Source organism: Phyllopteryx taeniolatus, chromosome 11 (genome assembly GCF_024500385.1).
Source record: "Phyllopteryx taeniolatus isolate TA_2022b chromosome 11, UOR_Ptae_1.2, whole genome shotgun sequence".
Lineage (NCBI taxonomy): Eukaryota > Metazoa > Chordata > Actinopteri > Syngnathiformes > Syngnathidae > Phyllopteryx > Phyllopteryx taeniolatus.
The window spans coordinates 673,667-700,980 of NC_084512.1; the positions used below are offsets into that span (position 1 = coordinate 673,667).

The 27,314-nt window shown below is 44.4% G+C and overlaps 1 protein-coding gene across 5 annotated transcripts in view; it reads right to left on the reverse strand.

The window, feature by feature from the left end:
- Positions 1–228: 228 nt before the first annotated feature.
- fbxw4 (F-box and WD repeat domain containing 4) overlaps positions 229–27,314 on the reverse strand; it is a 157,296-nt gene continuing 130,210 nt past the window's right edge. Inside the window, exons 9-10 of one of the 5 annotated variants that reach the window (XM_061790637.1) lie at positions 22,783–22,916; positions 229–1,873 (exon numbers count right to left, since the gene is read on the reverse strand). In XM_061790637.1, coding sequence (XP_061646621.1) covers positions 1,786–1,873; positions 22,783–22,916 — 222 coding nt within the window. In that variant the 3' untranslated portion in view covers positions 229–1,785. Of the gene's footprint in view, positions 1,874–22,778; positions 22,917–27,314 lie in introns of those variants that run through there. The other 4 variants (XM_061790635.1, XM_061790634.1, XM_061790636.1 and 1 more) reach the window with 4 other exon arrangements.

Genomic DNA, 27,314 nt, shown 5'->3' on the forward strand with positions numbered 1-27,314 from the left:
AATGAGACAAGCACAGCACAATGTGAGTTTTTTAATGTAAAAACCACAGTAGTAATGTCTGTCTGACTTCTTCATAAACTCTATACCATCATTTTAGAATTCATGACAATAAAAGGGAAAATGGATGAAATGCTTGTCACTTGCCGAAACATGAACTTTTAAACTTTATCAAAAAGTGAATAAGTTTAAATTACAACCCCAATTCCAATGAAGTTGGGACGTTGTGGTAAATATAAATTAAAAACAGAATACAATGATTTGCAAATCATGTTCGACCAATATTTAATTGAATACACTACAAAGAAAAGATATTTAATGATATTTAACTTCAAATTTTATGGGTGCAACACGTTCCAAAAAAGCTGGGACAAGATCATTTTTACCACTGTGTTACATCACCTTTTCTTTTAACAACATTAAATTAAACGTTTGGGAACTGAGGACACTAATTGTTGAAGCTTTGTAGGTGAAATTCTTTCTTTCTTGCTTGCTTGATGTACAGCTTCAGCTGTTCAACAGTCCGGGGTCTCCGTTGTCGTATTTTACGTTTCATAATGCGCCACACATTTAGTAAAAGTAAAATAAATACTCAAGTAAAGTACAGATACCTGAAAAATCTACTTAAGTACAGTAATGAAGTCAAAGTACTTCGTTACTTCCCAATTATGCAATTTATGTGCATTGTTCTTTCTGTCAGATGTTGACCGAAGTTTCTATTTGCCAGCAAGGTCAGCATGTGTTGTGATTGGACTTATCACAAACAATACTCATCAGCCAGAATTTGAATGATGATGTGCACATTGGAACACAACAATGTACCTTGCTTGTGAATATTGTCATTCATCCAGGTCATTTCATTCTCAGGGCATTGACTCGATTGCAACTGGACTGCTCTGTTTGTCTAAGAAGACTTTCGGCCTCTCATCCAAGCAGACTTCATCAGTTCATAGAACAAGGCTTAGTTAAGACGCACTAGCCAATGTTTGTGTGGGAAACTAAACTATTTATGCTCCAGGTTAGAGGTATGCCCCACCCCACATATGGAATCATCTTAGTTCCAAATTCGTTGCCAAAGGTGAACGGTTTTACAAAAAAAAAAAAAAAGTTACTGGACCAAAAATAGCATGTTCCAGACTTCAAAGACTTAAGTTTTGGATTCATCAGAGCCATGGCGCTCTCTCTCGCTTTATACACAATTGACAATAAATCATCCATGGCTGCCACGTCAATACCCCACATTCAACATGACTGCCATTCAGGCACAGGAGGCACGTCTTTAGGAGTTGGATCTAGTCAAATTGTACAGTATATCTGTGACCGGAAATACGTCAGTCCCATTCTCTGCCTGCATTGCGCCACAGCGCCAGTAAGTAGCAGTGGCCAATTCTGGAACTGACAGACTTTGTAAACAGCATTTTAAGTGACAAATGGAAATTATTTTTGGACACATTGTTCTGTCCCGACGGTCCGATTTATCCAATATCTGTGATATCAGCGTCCGTTCTATCGAGGTTCCACTGTGTGTGTGTGTGATGTGTGTGTGTATAAACACACACACACGCAGCGGTTGAAATAAATCTTTATCACGTCACCATTTTTCTCACTAAATATATTTTCAAAGGTGCTATTGAGACATGAAAATTTCACCATATGTTGGGAAAAACCCCAGTAATCCATACATACAAAGAGAGTGGAACAAATAATCTCAGAAATTAAGTTGTGTGTAATAATGTGAAATGACACAAGGAAAATTTATTGAAGGGAGATGCAAAAAGGCATGGAAAGCTAAGACAACACCAAAAATCCATCAATAATCAAACAGCAATCCGCTGCCATGTCCTGTGTGCACACTGCCATGTCCTGTACCCCATTGCTGAAAAAAAAGAAGCATATCAAAGCTCGTTTAAAGTTTTCTGAACAACATTTGCACAAGCCAGTTAAATACTGGGAGAATATAGTCTGGTCTGATGAGAGCAAATTTGAACTGTTTGGATGCCATAATGCACACCACGTTTGGAGGAGAACTGCACTGCACATCACCCTAAAAACACCATACCAACAGTGAAGTTCGGAGGTGGGAATATGATGACGTGGGGCTGCTTTTCAACAAATGGTACTGGTAAACTTCACATTATTGAAGGAAGGATGAATGGGCAAATGTACTGAGACATTCTTGACAAAAATCTGCTGCCATCTACGAGGATGTTGACAATGAAACAAGGGTGGACATTTCAGCAGGATAATGATCCAAAGCATTCTGCCAAGGAAATTCTCAATTGATTTCAAAGAAAAAAAAAATTAAACTGCTAGAATGTCCCAGCCAATGACCTGACTTGAATCCAATCGAAATCTATTGAAACTGAAGGTCCATAAAAGAAGCCTGCCTGATAAGATTGGTTGGAGAAGTCAATGAAAAACTGGAAAACTGCTCCGATGTGGCACTAACAGTATGTGCTTGCAGTTTTCAGGTCTGTGATATGTTACATGGATCATGTACATTTTATTAACATGTATGTATTGTGCGGCACGGTGGCCGACTGGTTAGAGCGTCACCCTCACAGTTCTGAGGACCCGGGTTCAATCCCCGTCCCCACCTGTGTGGAGTTTGCATGTTCTCCCCGTGCCTGTGTCGGTTTTCTCCGCGCACTCCGGTTTCCTCCCACATTCCAAAAAACATGCATTAATTGGAGACTCTAAATTGCCCGTAGGCATGACTGTGAGTGCGAATGGTTGTTTGTTTCTATGTGCCCTGCGATTGGCTGGCAACCAGTTCAGGGTGTACCCCGCCTCCTGCCCGATGACAGCTGGGATAGGCTCCAGCACGCCCGCGACCCTAGTGAGGAGAAGCGGCACAGAAAATGGATGGATGTATGTATTGTGACTAAATTATCCATGTGGAGATTGAAACACAGTTCACTAGTATTTCATTTTATTTTTTCCAGAGCTCTCAGTGCCAGGAGGCACATTAGGCCGCAATTGCAGTTTCTGTCATCTTTAGTTTTTACGGGAGCAGGTGATTGGCCTACTGCCCAACCCCAGGACCTGGTATTTCTATGTGGTCTCCCATCCAAGTACTAGCCAGGAACGACACTGCTTAGCTTCTGAGATCAGGTAGTTCCCGGGTCTTTACTAGTGTTACTGCATATTTAGCGTTGTTGTTGGTATTGTACACTTTTTTATCACACATATATCAAATACTGTGGTAGAAGGTGGAGCCAGACACACTGCTGTCCTTCGATTAGTCGATAGTAACTTCTGGGTTGACAAAGGGAAAACTATGGGAATAACACAACCGTGCCATTCTCAGTATACAACAGATTAGAGAGAGAACAGAGAGGCTTTTAAGGCATTTGTTGTTTTTTTGTACAAAATGTCCAAAGTCACTTTTACAGCACGTTATGTCTTCTTGTTCCGGGTTCCGTTGTGTGTGATGACTCAAGTTATTAACATTTTAGGCAGATTATCACCGATGCAGCCATCCGGCCTAAATACAGCAGTGGAAACAAGATCGTACTGGGTATTCTAAACTGCACCTCGTGAGGGAAGAGGTTGACAGTATGTCATTCTCAGACATACCACCAGACAGAGCCAAATTATCAACTCTGTGGACCTACTGTATGTCGTTTCAAAGACAAACACTAGATTCGTGGCACTCTGTCCAATGTCATGACTGTCTTAAAAGCTGTCAGTTAAATATTGACAAAGTGCAGAAAAAGTGTGGCCTACTTGATAGGTGAAAGGTGAAACTTGATAAAAGAACCTTCTAGTGTAGCAGAGTTTCTATTAAGGGAAGACATCCAATCCTGAGCGATGATTAACATTTTAGAAAGCACCAACTCCCTTGTACTAAATATAAAGTAGTCTTCTATGTAACACCGTGCTAAAACAGGAGTTCACTCCCTTGACCTTCTTTTCAGTCATGCAAAATGTCCTCCTCCATTTACCTTTTTCCTCCCTCTCTTGAAGTTCTTGCTTCATGACTTGTCTTTTGAACATTTGAGCCCAGTTCAAGGGAACAAAAGAAACAAATCGCATTGTTCTTTGAGGAATTTTTGTTTGTTTGCCGCTTTTCATGGCCTCTTTTTTGAGGCACCTCCTTATTCAGGAGCCCAAGAAAGTCAATGGTTCCTTACATCCCACTTTGACAAGTCAGGAGGATACATGCTAATCCCCTTAATCTAGCCTTTCTCCAACACACTGCCATAGGGAGAGAGGGACCGCAGAGAGTAATCCTGTCGGAGAAACAATAGGATTAAGGGCCCAACCCTGTGAGCGACAATCATGCATCCACTGACTGATCTGCAAAGCAGGAGCCCCGACCACTCTCTAGAATGTGACTTTATTTTTGTTTGGCGGGTCTGACAAGGATTGAGGTGCAGTAGTGGAGGGATGGGTGGGATGTGACAGGGGGGAGGTTACTTCTTTGAGGGGCTGCTGGAGGTCTGACAGGCATGTGGTCTCCTGAGCACCAGGGACCCAGAAATGACTGACAGGTGAAGTGTAAGGACTGGGTGGGTGTAGTAAGGGTAATAGGCTTATCCATGGGGGTTGCATGCATATTTGTGGTAGGCGTAATACAATGTTTGTCAGTGTACAGTGCCAATAATACTTACGTTGCTGTATAAAAACACTGACTGTAGTTTTGGCTTAGGTATTTGATTTACTTAATAATAATTTACGGGGGGGGGAGGATTATGTGAACCCTTTGGAATTTATTTCTGCATAAATTGGTCATAAAATGTAGTCTGATCTTCATCTAAATCACAAAAATAACCACACAGAGTCTGCTTCACATTATTTTAAAATTGAAATAACGTAAACATTGACAGGACACAAAATAAGTGGATTTGTCTTGGATTTAATAACTGGCTGAGCCTCCTCTGGCAGCAATAACCTCAACCAAATGTTTCCTGTTGTTGCAGATCAGATGTGCACAATGATTAGGATTTGGACCATTCCTCTTTACAAAACTTTTGCAGTTCAGCACGATTCCCATGATGTCTGGGGTGAATGCCACAGTGCCTCAATCGAGTTGAGGTCAGGACTTTGACTGGGCCACCACAGAAGTATTTTCTTCTTCTGAAGCCATTCCGTTGTTGATTTGCTTCTGTTTTGGATCATTGTCCTGTACACCCATCCTCTTTTGAACTTCAACTGTTGGACATACTGATACTGAGACTGATGGCCTCAACTTTTTCTGCAAAATATCTTGTTAAGCCAGTTGTGCTGTGGAACATCCAAGTGCTCTTTAGCAAACTTCAAACGTGCAGGCATGTTATTTTCAGGGAACAACGGCTTCCTCCTTGGTGTTTTCTCATTAACCCCATTCTTTTGTATTGTTTTTATTTTGTTAGATTTATGTTAGATTTGTCAACAGAGATGTTGGCATGTGCAAGTATTTCTGTGAGTCTTCAGCTTACACTTTCAGATTCTTTTTTTTTTTTTTTTACCCCATTGAGTATTCTGTGCTGTCGCAGTCATCTTTACAGGTCGGCCACTCCTTGGGATAAGCAACAGTGCTGAATTTATTGACAATTTGTCTAACTCTACACTGATTAACATTAAGACTTTTAGAGAGACTTCCGTAAACTTTTCCAGCTTTATACAAGTCAACAATTTTTAATTGTAGGTCTGAGAGCTCTTTTGAGCAAGGAATGGTAATGATAGGAGACAATTCTAACCTAGTGTGTGTTTTCTAGTGGCTAGAGCAGCTTTAAGCCACACCTCCAACTTGTCTCATTGATTGGACTCCAGGTTGGCTCACACTTGACGCTGATTAGATCTCGGAGAAGCCATAGCCTAGATATTCACTTACTTTTTTCTACCTGCGAATGCTTACATGTTACTTTTACATGGGCTCAGGAACACTTCAGAAAACCAATGTCAGTAAATACAGTTCAACTTGAAACTCTACTATGCAACGCAAAAGGCATTTATCAAGCTCACCCAGAAACGCCGCCGGCTTCTCTGGACGCGAGCTCATCTAAGATGGACTGATGAAAAGTCAAAAAGTGTTCTGTGGTCCGACGAGTCCACATTTCAATTCAATCAACGTTTTTTTTTTCATGTACGCCCTTGCTTATTTCAGCAAGACAATGCCGAACCACATTCTGCACGTGTTACAACAGCGTGGCTTCGTAGTAAAAGAGTGCGGGTATTAGACTGGCCTGCCTGCAGTCCAGACCGGTCTCCCATTGAAAATGTGTGGCGCATTATGAAGCGTAAAATACAACAACGGAGACCCCGGACTGTTGAACAGCTGAAGCTGTACATCAAGCAAGAATGGGAAGGAATTCCACCTACAAAGCTTCAACAATTAGTGTCCTCAGCTCCCAAATGTTTATTGAATGTTGTTAAAAGAAAAGGTGATGTAACACAGAGGTAAACATGACCCCGTCCCAGCTTTTTTGGAACGTGTTGCAGCCATAAAATTCTAAGTTAATGATTATTCGCTAAAAACAATCAAGTTTATCAGTTTGAACATTAAATATCTTGTCTTTGTAGTGTATTCAATTAAATATAGGTTGAACATGATTTGCAAATCATTGTATTCTGTTTTTATTTATGTTTAACACAATGTCCCAACTTCATTGGAATTGGGGTTGTCTATTGAAAAACATTGTGTATATTAAAAAAGTACATGCTATTTTTGCTCATCTATGAAACCATCAATTATCTAATATTTTTCAAATTTTAAAAAATTGATGTATTTTATTTTGTAACCAGTAGATGGCCATATTAGTACAGTGTACAAATGTATTTGACATGCTAAAATGAGTTTCAGGAACGGTGACCGACTGGTTAGCACATCTGCCTCACAGTTTTGAGGACCGGGGTTCAAATCCTGGCCCCGCCTGTGTGGAGTTTGCATGTTCTCCCCGTGCCTGCGTGGGTTTTCTCCGGGCACTCCGGTTTCCATTAATCAAGATTTTTATATATACAGTTTGTGTGTCTATATATCTATATATATCTATATATATATCTTTCTTTTCAGCACGGTGGAAGACTGGTTAGCACATCTGCCTCACAGTTTTGAGGACCAGGGTTCAAATCCCGGCCTCGCCTGTGTGGAGTTTGCATGTTCTCCTGTGTCTGTGTGGGTTTTCTCTAGGTACTCAACACTTGTGTCATTTCACATTATTACACACATTTCTGAGTTTATGAGCGTCCTCCTTTTCCATTCAAACCTATCTTCTACATCCTCCTCTCAAACACCAGTTGCCCTCGTTTTTATTCACTACATCTATCAACTTTCTCTTAGGTCTTCCTCTAGCTTTCTTGCCTGGCAGCTCCATCCTCATCACCCTTCTATCAATATACTCACTATCTCTCCTGTGGACGTGTCCAAAGCATCTAAGTCTGTTCTCTCTAACTGTTTTCAAAACATCTAACCTTGGATGTCCCCCTGATTAGCTACCAATCGAACCGAGTAATTCCATAGAGAACCTCAACATTTTCAGTTCTGCCTCATATCCTCTCATCAGTGCCACTGTTTCAAAGCCATATATCATGGCTGGCCTCACCACAGTCTTCAAGACCTTTCCCTTCATTCTAGCTGAGACTCTTCTATTCCAAAGCACACCTGAAACTTTCCTCCACTTGTTCCAACCTGCTTGGATCTGTTTCTTTACCTCTTTTCCACACTCAACAATGCTCTGGACTGTCGACCATAAGTGTTTTAAATCCTCCACCCTCGCTTTCTCTTCTTCCTGTAGCCTCATACTTCCCCCTCCACCCCTCTCATTCCTGTATATACGGTATATTCCGTCTTATTTCAGCAAATCCTCATTCCTCTGCTTTCCAGTTCAGGTATCCACCTTTTCTAAACGTTCCTCGATCTGCTCCATGCACTCACTGCAGATCACAATGTTATTTGCAAACATCATGGTCCATGGGGATTCCAGTCTAACCTCAATAGTCAGCCTATGAGGCTAAGAGCTGATCCTTGATACAGTCCCACCTCCACCTCACACCTACAGGACACCTCACCTCTGTTCTGCTGCCCTCATACATGTCCTGTACTATTCTAACATACTTTCCTGCCACTCACGACTTCCTCATGCAGTTTCTCTCTGGGCACACTGTCATAGGTTTTCTCTAGATCTACAAAGACACAATGACTCCTTCTGACCTTCTCTGTACTTCTCCATCAACACCTTTAAGGGAAAAAATGCCTCTGTGGTACTCTTTCTTTGCATGGCTACTGACAAATACTCACTTCTGTTCAGAGTCTAGACTCCACTACTTTTTCCCATAATTTATTGTATGGCTCATCAACTTTATTCCTCTATAATGTAAACAACGCTGCACATCTCCCTTGTTCTTAAAAATTGGTTGGGACCAGTACACTTCTCCTCCATTTCTCAGGTATCTTCTCACCCTCTAGAATTCTACTGAACCTGCTCAAAAACTCCACAGCCACCTCTCCGAGATGCTTCCATACCTCCACAGGTATGTCACCTCTTCTATTTTCCTTCTGTCTCATTTTCCTCATTCATCAACTTCTCAAAGCATTAGTTGTTGTTGTTTTTTTAAAACCTGTCCTGTTCGGCTTCTAGGTCAAACAGAATAGAGAATATATATCCCTTTTATGCTGAGCAGTTTTACTGTGCAACAGTCAAGTTTGTTGTTCATACTACTACTGTGGTTCTTTGTATTATGCTGAATATTTATTGAAAGTTTCAGGTGGCCAGAACAAGATTTTAATGGGGAGTGACAAAAAATAAAAAGGAGAGAACAAAGATAATATAAAAATAAAAGCAGGACACTAGCTGTAAGATAAATAAGCAAAACAAATAATATGCACACTACAATGTCACATTGGATTTCAGTTTTGTATGGAGCAGTAGTGCTGCACCCTGTATGGGAAGAACAGGACAATGTAGTAAAGGACAGGACAGGAGGGGAACAGAGCAGGACAAGGGTAGTGGACTGTGGTGGGACTGGCTATGTAAATTCTAAAAGATCCATAGAAAATGGTGTGCAAGTGAGGAAACATCCCAAGGAGTTGGCAAGGCCAGAAGAACTGTTTATAGCAATAAGGAAGTGGCCCCCACCAAGCTATTGAGTACCAGGAGCGTATGTCTGCGGAAACATGCAAGTGAATTGACACCATCTCACATGCAGAATAAATGGCAGAGGTTTCATGGAATTGCTGTGCCAGCACAACGGAGGCGGAGGACCCCACCCAGCTGAGAGGGGAGGGCAGGCCCAGGGGCGTACCTGAGGAAGGCCCAGTCAACAGGACACCACCCACATCAAGGGATCCAGGGCGGTCCACCAGCCCTACCGAGGTGCCCCAAAACCGGCTACCTAGAGGAGAACGTAGGGACCCACTCCCGACCCCACGGCCAACCACCACCTCCACCACCGACCCGTGCACCCTAGCCAACGACCGGTACTCGCCCCAGAGTGCGGGAGGTGAATCTGCCTCAAGATCAGAAGGTGCGAAGCCACACAACAGGTCCCAAGACCAGCAGGGAACCCCATGCCCGTTCGGGAGAGAATCGGGAAGCAACCTCAAAAGTATTCTTTCCATCTATCCAGCACACTACTGGCACCAGTCAACCTATTTCCAACTCTATCCTCAATCCCCCTAACCTATTGCACATCCTTACCATCTCTATCCCTCTGTCTGGCCAACCAGTTTTGATCTTTCTCTCATGCTTTACTGTCCAGGCTGGCAAACAAGTCATCATATGCCTGTTGTTTGGCCTTTGGCACCTCTCACTTCGCTTTACCGTGCATCTCCTTGTATTCGTCTCCTCTCCTCAGTCCTCTCAGTGTCCCACTTCCTCTGAGCTAACATCTTTCCTGGTCTGTTTTCCTGAACTTTAAGTTTCCACCACATCTCCTTTTCTTTCCTCCCAGAAGACACACCAAGTACTCTCCTGTCTGTCTCTCTGATCACCTTGGCTGTAGTAGTCCAATCTTCTGGAAGCTCCTCTTGCCCACCGAGAGCCTGTCTAACCTCTTATCAAAAAGCTGCACAGCACTCTTCCTTTCTCAGCTTCCACCACATTATTCATTGCTCAGCCCTTGTCTTCTTCATCTTCCTCACCACCAGTCATCATACACACCACCATCCTATGCTGTCTTGCTACACTTTCCCTTGCCATCAATTTACAGTCACTGATCGCCTTCAGATTACATCGTCTTTACAAGATGTAGTCTACCTGTGTACATCTACAGTAGCTCCGCGCCGTAGGTCACCCTATGTCCCTGCCTCTTCTTAAAGAATGTGTCTGCTACAGGTTTTTCCATCTTTTTGGAAGTCATAAAATCCTCAAGTTCAATCTTCAGTATCACTATTCAATCTGATAGTGATAGCGAGATGAAGCTTCATGAAGCATTGTAACACTTTAGCCATTGGTTCGAGTAAGGGTTTATTTGTTGATGCTTCACTGCACACGAAAACACCTTCTGGCCATGTGCATAATCACAGGCAGCTGTATACCACATACAGTATGTGCTGCGTTGCATTTTTGCATCTTTGTGGCTCTTTTGAATGACTATGTATTATAAAACAATGTTTGAACAAGTAATTTACCAACATAAAGTGTAAAATATATTATTTTTGAATGTATTCTGTGCTTAAAATGTTCATTATCACTGGTATGGCAGGTTGTATCATGTTTTTCTGTCACTTTGGGAAAATGGCATGGGCTTAAGAGGGCAGAGGATTTTTAAAGTGCTTATTTAGAAATAACAGTTTATCATCATTTTTGTGTGAAGTGATTCATTCAAGAGCAAGATTTTTAAATTGGGGTACAGTAATTTCTCCTCTCCCAGTGAGGCTTTATTTTACCTTGCTTTCTGTGAACACAATAAATACTTTCCCCATGAATAAAATAAGAAACGGTGGAAAATGCAGTTTTTCATAAACAAAGGTAATTGATAAGCCTCAATGATATTTCCGTATGCGGTGCTGTCCTGGTTGGGGTTCGAACTCAGAGACCACCATACCACAGGCTGAAAGTCGAGAGCACCACCCGCTGGGCTGTTAGACCAGCGTGCCAGGTTAGCGGCCAGCAGCCTCTTTCCAAGGATTCCGACGAGTTACGTAAATGGAATCGCTCACTACTGTCCAAGCTATGTCCAAATTGCTGTTCACACTCTCCAAACTATTAGCCTGTTCAAACTACACAGTCTTTATCCCAACTGAGCTGACCGCAACTCTATATAAGAAGAAGAAGAAGAACAAGAATCATCTTTTATTGTCATGAACATGCATGCATGCACACGAAATTTGTTCTCTGCATTTAACCCATCACAGTGAACACATACACATGTTAGTGGAACACACTGGAGCAGGGGGCAGCTGAAGCGCCCGGGGAGCATTTCGGGGTATCAGTGTCTTGCTCAAGGACACCACAGCCGTGAGTCCGGGGGATGTTGGCGGGGCTTTGAACCTAGGTCCCCCACGGTGGCAGGCGATGATCTTAACCATTGGGCCACGGCTGCACACAGACACACACACTTTGAATGGAGTTTGCATGAGGGGTTTAGATTGCTGTCAAACCTCGCAGCAAAGCCTGACACGCTTCCCGAATCTGTCACGTGGTACAGCCGGGCAGCGAGACTTCGGACGTCATCACTTCCGGGTCCGCCCCTAAATAAAGCAAGCCTCGATACGCGCTTTGCGGAAACGCCCCCTCCATTACTCGACACACGCCTTGAAGACTCGGCACATCTCGTAACATCACTACTATCTGACACTCTCGCCACTTCCAGGACATTCAACACTAACTCACTTTACTCTTTCTTTACGATAACCCCTAATCCATTTCTCTTCCAACGCACACCATGGCAGGCAAAAATAATTAAATGCCCCAAAGCATCTAGTCTTACTGCCCCTCCACCTGCTCTTCAGGACACACAATAAATCTACTTTTCTCCTCATCCCCATATTAATCAATTCCCTAATTTTCCATGTCATAGTCCCAACTTTCAGAGTCTCTACTTTCAGTTTTCGGCTCGAAACCTTCTTCTTATCTTGCTACATAATGACACGCGTTCCTCATTTTCTTAGTCTTGGACCAAAAGTACTGAATTTCCACAGGTGCCCTGTCGGTTGACTCTGAGGATGGCGAATTAACCCGGGCTGCGGTCAATCTGGTATGAAATTCTTAGTATGTTTACTCCAGTTTGCCTTTCCTGATGCAACTCTCTTTATTTATCTGGTCTAGGTCTGGCCTGTGGTTTATATTGGCTTGTACCCCCAAAGGGCGGGGTAAGGACCGCGGTTCGAGACCTACTCCATATGAAAGTGAACTCAGATGAATTCTATTGAGAATTTGTCTAGCCATCCATCCATTTTCTTCCGCTTATCCGAGGTCAAGACGCGGGGGCAGTAGCTTTACCAGGGACGCCCAGACTTCCCTCTCCTTAGCCACTTCATCCAGCTCTTCCGAGGGGATCCCGAGGTGTTCCGGGGCCAGCCGGGAGACATAGTCTCTCCAGCGTATCCTTGGTCGTCCCTGCAATCTTCTTCCGGTGGGATGTACCCAGAACACCTCACCAGGGAGGCGCCCATGAGGCATCCTAATCAGATGCCCGAGCCATCTCATCTGGCTCCTCTCAATGCGGTGGAGCAGTGACTCTACTCTCCCGGATGACCGAGCTTCTCATCCTATCTATATGGGAGAGGCCGAACACTCTGTGAAGGAAACAAATTTCGGCCGCTTGTATCTGGGATCTTGTTCTTTCAGTCACGACCCACAGCTTGTGACCACAGGTGAGGGTAGGAACATAGATTGACCGGTAAATTGAGAGCTTTGCCTTTCGGCTTAGCTCCTTCTTCACCACAACGGACCGATACAATGTCCGTATCACTGCAGATGCTACACCGATCCACCTGTCGATCTCCCGTTCCATTCGTTTCTCACTTGTGACCAAGACCCCAACATAATTGAACTCCTCCACTTGGGACAGGATCTCATCCTTGACCTGGAGAGGGGATGCCAACTTTTTCCCACTTTTTGGTTTTTTGTTTTGTCCTGTTTGGCTGTTAGGTCAAGCAGAATGGAGGATCTGTATCCCTTTTATGCTGGAACAGTTTTACTGTGTCACAGTGGAGTTTTTAAGCTTCCGCTGTGGTTTCTTAGTATTATAATTGAAGTGGATTGAGAATCAGAGTCAATCAGTCGAACAGAACAAAGAGAGAGAAACGAAGACAAAAGACAAAGCGCTAATTGTAAACAGGATGAGAAAGGTAAGTCATTACATTATCTACAACAATGAAACATTAAATATGAGTGTTGCATGGGGCTGTAGTGCTACACCCTGTGAGGGAAGGACAGGACAAGATGGAACAGGACGAGGACAGGAGAAGACGCATGCGGGACCAGGGTCGTGAACCCGGCTGTACAACTGAAGTGTGGTGGGATTGACTATGTCAATTATAAAAGTCTATACGATGAGAGTATGAGTGAGGGGATACACAAGCAATTTCCATATTCATGGGTTATTTGCCGCAATAAGTGAGTGGCCCCACACTCAGTGAAAGTGAATTGACACCGTTTTACATGCACAAAGACTGACAGAACTGTCCTGTAATTGCTGTGCCCGCACCGCGGAGGCTGAGGACCCCACCCAATCAATCGAGAGTCGGGATCGGGCCCAGGGGCACACCCGAGAGCGGTCCACCGGACTCACCGGGGTGTCCCGACAACTGGCCACCCGGCACGCCACCCTTTTCCGACTGAGGACAATGGTCTCAGATTTGGAGGTGCTGATTTTCATTCCAGCCACTTCACACTCGGCTGGGAACCGCTCCAGTGAGAGTTGGCTTGATGGAGCCAACAGAACCACATCAGCTGCAAAAAGCAGAGATGCAATACTGAGGCCACCAAACCGGACCCCCTCTACGCCTCGGCTGCGCCTTGAACTTCTGTCCATAAAAGTAATGAACAGAATCGTTGACAAAAGGCAGCCTTGGCAGAGTCCAACCCTCACCAGAAACGAGTCCGACTTACTGCCGGCAATGTGGACCAAACTCTTACACTGGTTATACAGGGACCGAAGAGCCCATATCAGAGGGTTCGGCACCCCATACTCCCGAAGCACCCCCCACTGGTTGGGCGAACTGCCTCGAGGACCCTGCCGAGGGTGTAGAGCTGGTCCACTGTCCACGGCCAGGAGGAAAACCACATTGCTCCTTCTGAATCTGAGATTCGACTTCTCGATGGACCGTCCTCTCCAGCACCCCTGAATAGATCTTACCAGGGACGCTGAGGAGTGTGATCCCCCTGTACTTGGAACACACCCTCCGGTTCCCGTTTTAAAAAGGGGGACCACCATCCCAGTCTGCCAATCCAGAGGTACTGTCCCCGATGTCCATGCGATGTTGCAGAGGCGTGTCAACCAGGACAGCCCTACAACATACAGAGCCTTTAGGAACTCCGGGCAAATCTCATCCACTCCTGGCCCGGGCCTTGCCACCGAGGACCTCAACCCAGAGATAGGAGAGCCCGCCTCAGAGACCCCATACTCTGCTCCCTCATGGGAAGGCGTGTCGGTGGAATTGAGGAGGTCTTCGAAGTATTCTCCCCACCGACTCACAACGTCCCGAGTCGAGGTCAGCAGTGCCTCATCCCCACTATACACAGTGTTGATGGTGCACTGCTTCTGCCTCAGGAGTCCCACAGGCCAAAAAGGACCGATAGGACTCCTTCTTCAGCTTGATGGCTGACAGGGGATTCTGCCAGACGTTCCCAGCAGACCCTCACAATATGTTTGGGCCTGCCAGGTTGGACCGGCACGTGTGGACACCCTTATGCTTGAACATGGTGTTCGGTGTGGAGGAGAGACCGACTACTTCTAGTCGGAATTTCTTGACCTCACACACCAGCTGCCAGAGAGGTGACATTCCACGTCCCTTGAGCCAGCTTCTGTAGCCGGGGATCGGATTGCCAAGGTCCCAGCCTTCGGCCATCACCCAGCTCACACTGCACCCGACCCCTATGGCCCCTCCCACAGGTGGTGAGCCCATGGGAAGGGGGGCCCATGTTACCCTTTCGGGCTGTCCCCGGCTGTTCCCCATGGGTGCAGGCCCCGCCACCAGGTGCTCGCCTTCGAGCCCCACCTCCAGGCCTGGCTCCAGAAGGGGGCCCCGGTAACCCGCGTCCAGGCAAGGGAAACCTAAATCCATTAATTTTTTTCATCATAAGGGTTTTTGGAGCCGTGCTTTGTCTGCTCCCTCACCTAGGACCTGTTTACCAGGGGCGGGAAGCCCCAGACAACTTAGCTCTTAGGAACATTGGGACACACAAACCCTCCACCACGATAAGGTGACGGCTCAAGGAGGGGACAGGAGGGGAGGGGACATTTCAAATTGTCCTTTGGACCACAGAGGAAAAGGACCATCCGAATTATTTGTTCAAAAGCCAGCATCTGTGATGGTATGGGGTTGTGTTCGTGCCCATGGTATGGTTAACCTGCAAATCTGTGAAGGCACTATTCATGCTGAAAGGTTCATACAAGTTTTGGACTTTTTGCTGCCATCCAAGCAATGTCTTGTCAGGGAAGTCCCATTTGATTTCGGCAAGACAATGCCAAGCCACATTCTGCAAGTGTTACAACAGCTTGTACTAGACCGTCCTGCCAGCAGTCCAGACCTGTCTCCTATTGAAAATGTATGATGCATTATGAAGCGCAATATATGACAACAGAGACCCCGGACTGTTGAGCAACTAAAGATGCATTTAGTGTCCTCAGTTTCCAAACGCTTATTAAGTGTTTTTAAAAGGAAAGGTGATGTAACCTAGGAGTAAACATGCACCTGTCCCAGCTTTTTGGGAACATGTTGCAGGCATCAAATTCAAAATGAGTGAATATTTGCAAAAAATGTTCATCAGTTTATCATGTAGTGTATTCAATTGAATGTAGGTTGAAAAGGATTTGCAAAGCATAGTACTCTGTTTTTATTTACATTTTACACAACTTCATTGGAATTGGGGTTTGTACTTTACATATGGCCACCAAACTCAGCCTTTGTAGTGTGAAACTCCAGGTGCACTGTATGTATGTGTTAATAATCCAGGGTCTGTGCAAACATAACCCATCTACTTGTATCCTTGCATAGTAAGAAGTGGATTTGGGGGATCAAACATGCAAATCCCCCATGGTGTGTGATCTGAGATGCTTGGGTCAAATGTATGTACATCCAAACAATGTGTAACCACAGTGATGAGTTGGGTTTGTCAAGAGGATTTTGTGCCTTAATCTCTTCAAAGACCTCAGACGCATTCAGACAGCCCTTTCACAAAGTTAGGGAAGAAAGGTTTGAGCTGTTTTCCTTACTGGGACTCACAGGCAGTGTGTGCATTTGCATTTTTATGTGTCAAGCCTGTGTGTCACCAACTGCCCTCTGGCTAATGGATTAACCTTCTTGCAGCAGGCTCCAGCATGCTTCTCATGTCCAACAAATGAGTTTTTGATTGTTCTGTCTGTCCAGCTTTTAGAATCTTTCCAGGTTATATAAATGCTTCATGCTCATTCCATTACACTGGATTAAAAGAAGAACCATTTTTTATCTGTCATGGATCCACAAACTGCATGCATATTCATGAAATTTGCCTTCTGCTTTTAATCCATCACAGTAGTGAACACACTGGAGCAGGGCTGTTAGCCATGTTCCCCACTAGCCAGGCTTTGTTTACGTACATAATTGAGTAACATTTCCTGTCGCTTACCCAATATGTTTCATGTGGCAACTTAGTACGCCTCTGTACTGTAACGAAAAAAATCAGAAGACAAATACGACCAAAGTAATTTTTTTTAATAGCTGTCCGCGAGCAACCCAGTTTTGGGTCCCGACCCACGAGTTGAGAATCACTAGTTGAGACTACCTTAAATTAATAATTATTTTTATTGTTGTGCTGTAGGTTTATACTTATTCAATGCAGACTGCATATACACTATATTGCCAAAAGTATTTGCTCACCTGTCTTATACTGTATACCATATATGATCAAAAGTGACACCTCCTTCGTAATCAATAGGGTTTAATATGACATTGGTCCACTTTTTACAGCTATAAAAGCTTAAACTCTTCTGGGAAGGTTTTCCACAAGGTTCAGGAGTGTGTATAGCGAATTTCTTTACCATTCTTCCAGAAGTGCATTTGTGAGGTCACAGAATGATGTTGGACGAGAAGCCCTTGCTCTCAGTCTGGACTCTAATTCATCCCAAAATGTATTCTATCAGGTTGGTGTCAGTTCATCCACACCAAACTCTCTCATCCATGTCTTTATTGACCTTGATTTGTGGACTAGTGCACAGTCATGTTGGAAGAAGAAGGGGCCATGCCCAAACTCTTCCCACAAAGTTGTGAGGAACGAATTGTCCAAAAGCTGAATGCTGAAAATGTTCCTTTTACTGGAACTAAGGAGCCAGTATTTTGGACAATTCCATGCTCCCAACTTTACTCCCATAAAGACATGGATGAGAGAGTCTGGTGTGGATCAATTCGACTGGTCTGCAGAGAGTCCTGACCTCAACCTGACAAAATATCTGTGGGATGAATTTGAGCGGAGACTGAGAGCCAGGCCTTCTCGTCCAACATCATTCTTTGACCTCACAAATGCGCTTCTGGAAGAATGGTTAAAACCTCTCATAAATATACTCCTAAACCTTGTGCACAGCCTTCCTACAAGAGTTGAAGTGGCGCCTCGGTGGGGCCGGCGGACCGCCCTGGGTCCCTTGGTGTGGGACGTGTCCCGTCCGTCGGGCTGTCCTCGGGTGGACTCCTGGGCCCGAACCCGCCTCTCGATTGTTTGGGTGGGGAACTCAGCCTCCGCGGTGCAGGCACAGGAATTACAGGACACTTCTGTCTGTCATTGTGCATGTGAAACAGTGTCAATTCACTTGCATGTGTCCGCATGCACACATGCTATCTTGGTCAGTCAACACTGCTCACCGCTACTGGAGTTTATAGGTCTGAAGTGCCGGACATTTTATTTACTGAGGGAATTAACTGCCATATTGCTTGTGGCAGTGTATATTCCTCCAAACTTTGTGTACTTCAGGAGTACACAAAGACTGTTACCGCCTACATCAGCAAGTGCATGGATGATGTCACCACCACTGAGTCCATCACTGTCCGTGCCAATCAGAAGCCATCGCTGGTGGGGGAGGTCTACAGACTACTGGAGGTCCGCAACGCAGCTTTTAGGTCTGGGGATGAGGAGGGCCTGAGGACAGCCAGGGCCAATCTGTCCCGTGGCATCAGGGAGGCCAAGAGGGAGTACTACAGGAATATCGCACACCGCTTCAGTGACAGCAGTGACACCAGGAGTCTCTGGTGAGGTATTCAGACCATTACAGACTATAACTCCGCACGACAGAACTGCGACAGATCCACTTCCCTGCTAAATGAGCTGAATGACTTCTTTGCTCGCTTTGAGGCACACAACAGCACCCCTGCACACAAGACTCCACCCCCTCCTGGTGACCAAGTGCAGACACTGACCGGGGACAGCGTGAAAAGATTTCTCGATAGGATCAACACACGAAAAGCCCCGGGCCCAGATAAGATATCTGAGGTACTGTGCAGCTGAACTCTCAGATATCTTCACGGACATCTTCAACACCTCTGTCATGATATGATTTTAATTGGACCCAGAAGCAAACGGAGCGTGAAAGGTTTGTGGTGACAGGTTTACTGAAGAGGATCTAGAGATAGATCTGATTACTGGGAAGAGAGAGAGGGCGAGAGGGGCGCAAAGCGCCACTCAAGCTCCAACAAAAGAACTGCCCCTCAGCTCATGACAACCTCCTTGAGTCAGGGTGTGGTCCCCACGTGCTTCTAAGTCACCATCATCATCCCGGTCCCCAATAAGTCGTCTCCCTCCTGCCTCAATGACTACCGTCCGGTAGCACTCAATCCCATCCTGATGAATTGCTTCGAGTGACTAGTCATCCACCACGTCAAGTCCTCCCTCCCCCTTTCCTTGGACCCCTTCCAGTTTGCATATCGGTCCAAGCGGTCAACCAATGACGCCGTCTCCACCGCCCTCCACTCTGCCCTCACACACCTGGACTCTAAGGACTCATATGTCAGAATGCTGTTCATAGACTTCAGCTCAGCATTCAGTACCATCATCCCTAAACAACTGATCTACAAACTGGACCAGCTGGGGCTCAATACTTCGATGTGCAACTGGCTGCTGGACTTTCTGACAGGGAGACTGCAGGCAGTACGGGTCGGCAGCAACACATCCAGCACCATCACTCTGAACACGGGGGCCCCTCAAGGTTGTCTGTTGAGCCCCCTCCTCTTCACCCTGCTGATCTATGACTGCACACCGACATACAGCTCCAACTTCTTCATCAAGTTTGCAGACGACACAACTGTGGTGGGTCTCATCAGGAACAGGGACGAGACAGACTACAGGAGTGAGGTGAGCCGCCTGGCCGTGTGGTGCATGGACAATCTCTAACTGAACATGGAAAAAACAATGAGATTGTTGTGGACTTCAGGAGAGCGCAATCCCAGCATGCTCCCCTGAACATCAACGGCGCTGTGCTGGAGAGGTTGTGCAGCACAGAGGACCTCTCCTGGACCAGCAACACATAGTCACTGGCCAAGAAAGCTCACCAGCATTTCTACTTCCTGCGCAAGCTGAGAAGAGTCAGAGCCCCGACCCCCATCATGTGCTTGTTCTATAGAGAGCCTCTTGACCAACTGCATTGGTCTGCATTGCAACTGTGTGGTACGGAGCCTGCACCGCATCCTGCCGCAAGACTCTCCATCGCATAGTGAGGGCAGCTGAGAAGATCATCGGAACCTCTCTTCCCTCCCTGCTGTACATTTACAGGCCAATGCCTAGTGTCTTGAGAGTCAATGCCTGAACATCATCACCTTGAACTTTGGGTGTATCTCATGTCTCTTATTTTCAACCCTCCTCAGTCCTTGAACTTTGCAAAAGTCTTCTGGCAGTGATGTGTAAAAATACGTAAGTACGCCAGCTGTATTGTCAGCAGAGCAGGACTTTACAAATGGTATGGTAGCATTTATTTTCAGTCCTCGACATATGTGAAACATATCGAGACCCGGCGGATGACTGGTTGGCACATCTGCCTCACAGTTCTGAGGACCGGGTTTCAAATTCCAGCCCCGCCTTTGTAGAGTTTGCATGTTCTCCCCGTGCTTGCATGGGTTTTCTCTGGGCACTCCGGTTTCCTCCCACATCCCAGAAACATGCGTGGTAGCTTGATTGAAGACTCTAAATTGCCCGCAGGTGTGAATGTGAGTGCGAATGATTGTTTGTTTATAAGTGCCCTGTGATTGGCTGGCGACCAGTTCAGGGTGTACCCCGCCTCTCGCCCGAAGATAGCTGGGATAGGCTCCAGCACGCCCGCGACCCTTGTGAGGAAAAGCGGTACAGAAAATGGATGGATGGATGGATATTGAGGGCCCGCCTCTCACCCAGAGTCAGCTGCGATAGCCTCCAGCACGCCCCGCGACCCTAGTGAGGATAAGCGGTGTAGAAAACAGATGATTGTATTATTCTGTAATGAATTTGAGTACACTGGTCCATCGTTACTACGCAATGATTGCTCCGGTAGTCTAGTGACACATGCTGCTGCCTTTCATGCAGATGCTGCAGGTGTAGAGTAACATTGTTGCCCATATTTGAGTTTAAAAATAAAAGTGACACTTCTCAAGTTTCCATTGTGATTAAGGACTATACAAATAGTCTGAAAGGGCTTCACAGGCTCACAGTTGGCAATGATTGACGACATCCCCTAATCTAAACCCCTCAACTGGGCAAGGAAAAACTCAAAACCCCATTTGGGGAAAAAAGAAACCTTGAGAAGGGACCGCAGATGGGAGTTGATGACCAGGATGAGCAGGCTGCAATGGATGTCGAGTGGGCAACATTTACCATTTAGTCTGGTGCTGTAAAATGTTCGTTACGATGGCAAGATGCTGTACAATGTTCATTTAGATGGCATAAGAGTCAATTTAAAGAGAACAGGCGCCAAACTTCGGGAAAGTGGTTCTGCCTCAGGACCTGACCCAATCGCTCGGAGCAGAATCCTCCATGGCAACACTCCGGGGGAAGGGGTCCACCTCAGATCTTGTCCCAGTTGGTCAATGCAGAACCCAAACAGCAACGGCCTCAGATTCGGTCAAAATTCACCGAGCCCTCTCTCCGAGCAGGAGACAGGGAGTGGGGGTTGGGGTGGTAGATAGGACAAGTTACAGTAAAACAGGCCTATGTGTATTTGATAGGTCCCATATTTTGGCTATTTAGATCTCCATCCATGGAGTGACTCTCTAACATGGACTTAATATAAAAGTGTCAATTTCATAAAAACAAAAAACAAAACAAAAAAAACACACCGTGGTTTTGTCATACGTGTCCAGAAAAGGCCCCTCTGACAGCTACTTCTGTTTGACCCAGTTTTGTATTCGCTTTGTCCATATACGAGTAAGACCGCCCCCTTTCCGCTGATTGGTTGCCTCCATGTGGAAGACCCAATTGCGAGAGCATGCGTTTGTTGTATTGACAGCCCTGGCTTGGGAGCGGAGAGGTAGGCGGAGATCTTCGCTAGTGACGTAGAAAAGCTCGGGAAATTCGAATGACCTAATTTCCGGCCTCTTGGTAGAAAAACTCAGGAATGCTTGGACACTTGTAATTAATAGTTCATATTTACTGAGGCACCATCGAGCCGATGCGTCCCAAATACTAGAAAAAGTTGGTTTGGTAAAATATGGCACCTTTAACGAAACGGCAAAGAGTAAAAACAAGTCTTAAATCGGGATTTAAACATTTCTACTGAGGTAGCACCTCTAATATCAGTGGGGAGGGCATTCCAGAGTATTGGAACAGAAAATGCTCAAGAGGGTGCGGACTTCTCTTGCCTCTTGCATTCACCAAAACACCAGCATTTTGCGAGTGTAGGTTTCGGGACAGAACAACTAAGGCAGCTAGATAAGAGGTTGCTAACCCGTGTAATATATTTTATGAGTAAATAACAGGACCTTAAAATCACATCTCAAGACAGGCTAATCCGTCAATCATTTCAGTGCCATCCCAAGCATAAACTTGCATACCGTGATTTTTCTTTTTTAATAGTTTATGTTCAAAAATATAAAATTAACAACAATCAGTCAAAGATGACAGAGTTGGATTTTTGCAGTTGTTTTGACATCTGAGAAAGGCATCTCCGTTTTTATTTTGCTTTATGAGTCATGACTTAATGGCAAGGAAAATAATGGAGTAGAGGATATGCAATTTAACAGAAACCGACATCAAAGGGCGGCATACAGTAAATAATATTTTGCCAGTAACTTCACTAATTGTTTATACACAGCATACATCTATGACCTAAAAATTAAGATAGAATTCATCAGTTAATGCTCCTAATGAGGAGAAGTGGCTCATAAAATGGATGGATGGATGGATGTATTTTCTCCGATTAATCGGTTATCTGAATTTTTTTCCTGCCAAATATCAGAATTGGCACCGGCCACATAGAAATCCATATCTATTGGGTTCTGTGATTTATTAACCATGTTGTGGCAGAGACAGTTTGCTGCCGTAGTGGATTATTTTAGTTTCCACTGATCATGATGGAAACTTTTTTTTTTATTTAAACAAACTGGAAACCAACCAACCACCATCAAAGAATGGATTACGTTAAACAAAACGTTCTGACTGTAACTGTAATTATGTAATAGTCTTTAGGATATAATTAGTTGCATTGAGCACTACAAAAGAAAAGCCAGGAACACATTTGAGGTGTAAAATAAATACTTTTATTTGTCACCTGATGGTGATGTTGAGGTTGTGTCTGAAGTCTAATGAGTGGAGTGCAGTGGCCAGGGCTGCATACAGGTGAGAGCAGCTGAAACACAGGCAGTATACTGGGCTGCTCACTGGGTCAGAGCTCAACTGGAAAAACTGCAGGATAAACATACAAAAACAGATCTTACATGTTCAATTTTACTATTTGAAACAATTTGTGTCATTATAAACCCTCATTCCAATGAAGTTGGGACATTGTGTAAAATGGAAATAAAAACAGAATACAATGAGTTGTAAATGATTTTCAACAAAATGTCCCAACTTGATTGGAATTGGGGTTTGCATATAACATATTGTTGGTGTCAAATAAAAAGCAGTTTCTTTTTGTCGGGAAAACAAGCAAAAAAGTGACTTGTCAAACCCAACATTTGCAGAGCAATGCTTTTCATTGGACAGTGATGATGAAGGAGAGCATGAATTCAGTTCTCAATTTACGTATACATTATTCACAGGTTGTTAAGTAATGTAGTCGAGTAATACTATAAGGTGTTACAAAAGCAGGCAGTGCTGAAATTCAAGTAAAAATCACGTTTCTCACTGATAAAAACAAACATACTCCTGTGCCAGGTTTTTGTGAATGTGAAAAAATAAAACCAAGATGAATAATTTCAACTTTTCCCACATTAAATGTAAAATATAATGTAAACCGTGCAATTGAAAAACAAACATCTTTCGTGCAGGGTGGGGCGGACATTTTATGGCTTGCAGGCCACATCCGACCCCTCCACCCCTCCCCTCCGCCCATTGTCAGGTCTTTATGGAGTGAAAATAAAATGTAGCGCAGTGCTTTTATTTTAAAAGCTATGCTTTTCATTTGAAAGTCCGTCTCCGCACATCACCACAGCAAAAGAGCCTTGTTTGACTACTATTCAAAGTTACCTGGTACTGTGTGAAAAAGTAATTACCTCCTTGTTAAATCATGAACTAATTGTGGCTAATTACAATTTTTGGTTAATTTTCAATGATCACACCCAAGCCTGGTTACCTCCAGACCTGTTCAATCCATAATCACACCCGACAAAACCAAGTCGGATAAAAGATCTAAAAAAAGCTGCAACAAAATGACACGATCCAAAGAAATTCCAGAACAGTCGAGAAATAAAGTAATTGACATCTATCAGTCTGAAAAGGGTTACAAAAGCCATTTCTAAAGATTTAGGATTTAAGCGAGCCATATGGAGAGCCATTATCCTCATTTGAAGAAAACATGGAACAGTGGTGAACCTTTCCAGGAGTGGCCGGCCTACAAAGATTGCCCCAAGGGAACAGCAATGACTCATCCAGGAGGCCACAGAGGAACTCAGGACAACTTCTAAAGAAATGCAATGAAAGTTGAGCTTTTTGGAAGGTGTGTGTGTCCTTACATCTGGCGTGAATGTAGCACTGCATTTTAGAAAAATAACATCATACTAACAGTCAAACATGGTGGTGGTAGTGTGGTGGTTTTGGGCTGCTTGCTCCTTCAGGACCTGGACAACTTGCTGTGATGGATGGAACCATGAGTCTTTTTGGGAATGATGCAACAAGTTTTTCACACCTGGATTTGGGGATCCGCTGCCATTCCTCCTTGCAGATCCTCTCCAGTTCTGACAGGTTGCATGGTGAACATTGGTGGGCAGCCATTTTCAGGGCTTTTCAGAGATGCTTAATTGGGTTTAAGTCAGGGCTCTGGCTGTTGTTCTGAAGCCAGTCCTTCGTTATTTTAGCTGTGTGCTTCAGGCCATTGTCTTGTTGCAAGGTGAACCTTCGGCCCAGTCTGAGGTCCTGAGCACTCTGGAGAAGGTTTTCGTCCAGGATATCCCTGTACTTGGCCGCATTCATCTTTTCTTCGATTCCAACCAGTGGTCCTGTCCCTGCAGCTGAAAAACACCCCCACAGCATGATGCTGGCACCACCATGCTTCACTTTTGGGACTATATTGGACAGGTGATGAGCAGTGCCTGGTTTTCTCAAAACATACCGCTTAGAATTAGGGCCAAAAAGTTCTATCTTGGTCTCACAAGACCAGAGAATCTTACTTACCATCTTGGAGTCCTTCAGGTTTTTTCAAACTCTATGCGGGCTTTCTTGTCTCCCACTGAGTAGTGGCTTCCGTCGGGCCACTCTGCCATAAAGCCCCGACTGGTGGAAGGCTGCAGTGATGGTCGACCTTCTAGAACTTTCTCTAATCTCCCGACTGCATCTCTGGAGCTCAGCCACAGTGATCTTTGGGTTCTTCTTTACCTCTCTCACGAAGGCTCTTCTGACCCCAATTGCTCAGTTTGGCCAGACGGCCAGCTCCAGGAAGGGTTCTGGTCATCCCAAACGTCTTCCATTTAAGCGTTATGGAGGCGACTGTGCACTTAAGAACCTTAAGTGGAAGGCTGCAGTGATGCACTTAAGAACCTTAAGTGCAGCAGAATTCTTTTGGTAACCTTGGCCAGATCTGTGCCTTGCCACAATTCTGTCTCTGAGCTCTTCAGGCAGTTCCTTTGACCTCATGATTCTCATTTGCTCTGACATGCACTGTGAGCTGTAAGGTCTTATATAGACAGGTGTGTGGCTTTCCTAACAAGTCCAATCAATATAATCAAACACAGTTGGACTCCAATGTCGGTGTCGAACCATCTCAAGGATAATCAGAAGAAATGGAAAGCACCCGAGTTAAATATATGAGTGTCACAGCAAAGGGTCTGAATACTTATGGCTGTGTGATATTTCAGTTTTTCTTTTTTAATAAAGCTGCAAAAATTTCAACAATTCCGTTTTTTTCTGTCAATATGGGGTGCTATGTGTACATTAATGAGGAAAAAAAAGAATGAACTTAAATGACTTTAGCAAATGGCTGCAATATAACAAAGAGTAAAAAATGTAAGGGGGTCTGAATACTTTCCGTACCCACTGTAGATAGATAGCTGGCCAGCGGTGAGAAGTGCCTTAAAGCGATGCTTTTTTCCCCCGTCAATATGGGGTGCGGCGGCACGGTGGATGACTGGTTAGAGCGTCTGCCTCACAGTTCTGAGGACCGGGGTTCAATCCCCGGCCCCGCCTGTGTGGAGTTTGCATGTTCTCCCGTGCCTGCGTGGGTTTTCTCCGGGCACTCCGGTTTCCTCCCACATCCCAAAAACACGCATGGTAGGTTAATTGGCAACTCTAAATTGCCCGTAGGTGTGAATGTGAGTGCGGATGGTTGTTTGTTTGTATGTGCCCTGTGATTGGCTGGCAACCAGTTCAGGGTGTACCCCGCCTCCTGCCCGATGATAGCTGGGATAGGCTCCAGCACTCCCCGAGACCCTTGTGAGGATAAGCGGCTCAGAAAATGGATGGATGGAATATGGGGTGCTGTGTGTACATTAATGAGGAAAAAATTTAACTTAAATGATTTTAACAAATGGCTGCAATATAACAAAGAGTGAAAAATTAAAGGGGTCTGAAAACTTTCCGTACCCACTGTATCTCCACAGAGATGTGAAAGACTCATTGCCAGTTATAGAAAACACTTGATTTCAGTTGTTGCTGCTGAGGATGGCCGAACCAGTTATTAGGTTTAGGGGACCATTACGTTTTCACACAGGACCAGGTAACTTTGAATATTTCTTTTTTTCCTAAATAAATGAAATCACCATTTAAAAACAGCATTTTATGTTCACTTGGGTTATATTTTACTAATATTTACATTTGTTTGATGATCTAAAGCATTAAAGAGAAAATATGCAAAAATGCAAGAATTTGAGAAGGTGGGGGCAATACTTTTTTATGGCACTGTACGTATCAAATAAAAAACTAAATAAACTTCAATTTTTGCTTATTTTTACATTCTACAACACACTGAATATATATAACTTAGTTTGGGAGCTGGAATGTATTATTTCCGATCATTTCAATGGGAAACATGACCTAAGTTTATTTTCATTTAACCTTTTCTTCGCCAGGAAAACCTCATTGAGATAAAAAAAATCTCTTTTACAAGAGTAGTCAGAACAGGCAACAAACACATATAACAGGTTTGACAAGCTAAAAACATTCAGACAAACAATCTCAAAATACAACAATCAGCAGTTTTTCTTAGCATATCCAAACTCTTTACAACCAAATTAAATGAAGCATTGGCAGCCTATGCTTCTGCCTCCAAAACTGCTTAAAAGCCTTTTAAAAGTGTTTAATGAGACCAGATCCTTCATTTTAAGCGGTTGCTGAAGATTGTTCCATGTGGAAGCTGTACCTTTAAAAGAACGTTTCCCTAGCTCAGTGCGAATCTTTTAAGTTTCAGGTTACAAATGTGGTCAAGGAAAGAATGAAGTTTGTAACCAGAGGTTCCACTGTAATTGTAATATCATACGGTGATTTACTGCTTTATATATACATCAAATGAATATGGAACACAACTGCCGTGGCCCTTGACAACCTTTAGTTTCTTAGGTGGCTCCTGTAGCATACGTCTGCAAGCCGTAGCGCCACAAATGTAACGACAGCCTGACGTCAGTTTAGTACAGCAACACAGGTGTTATGTTTGGT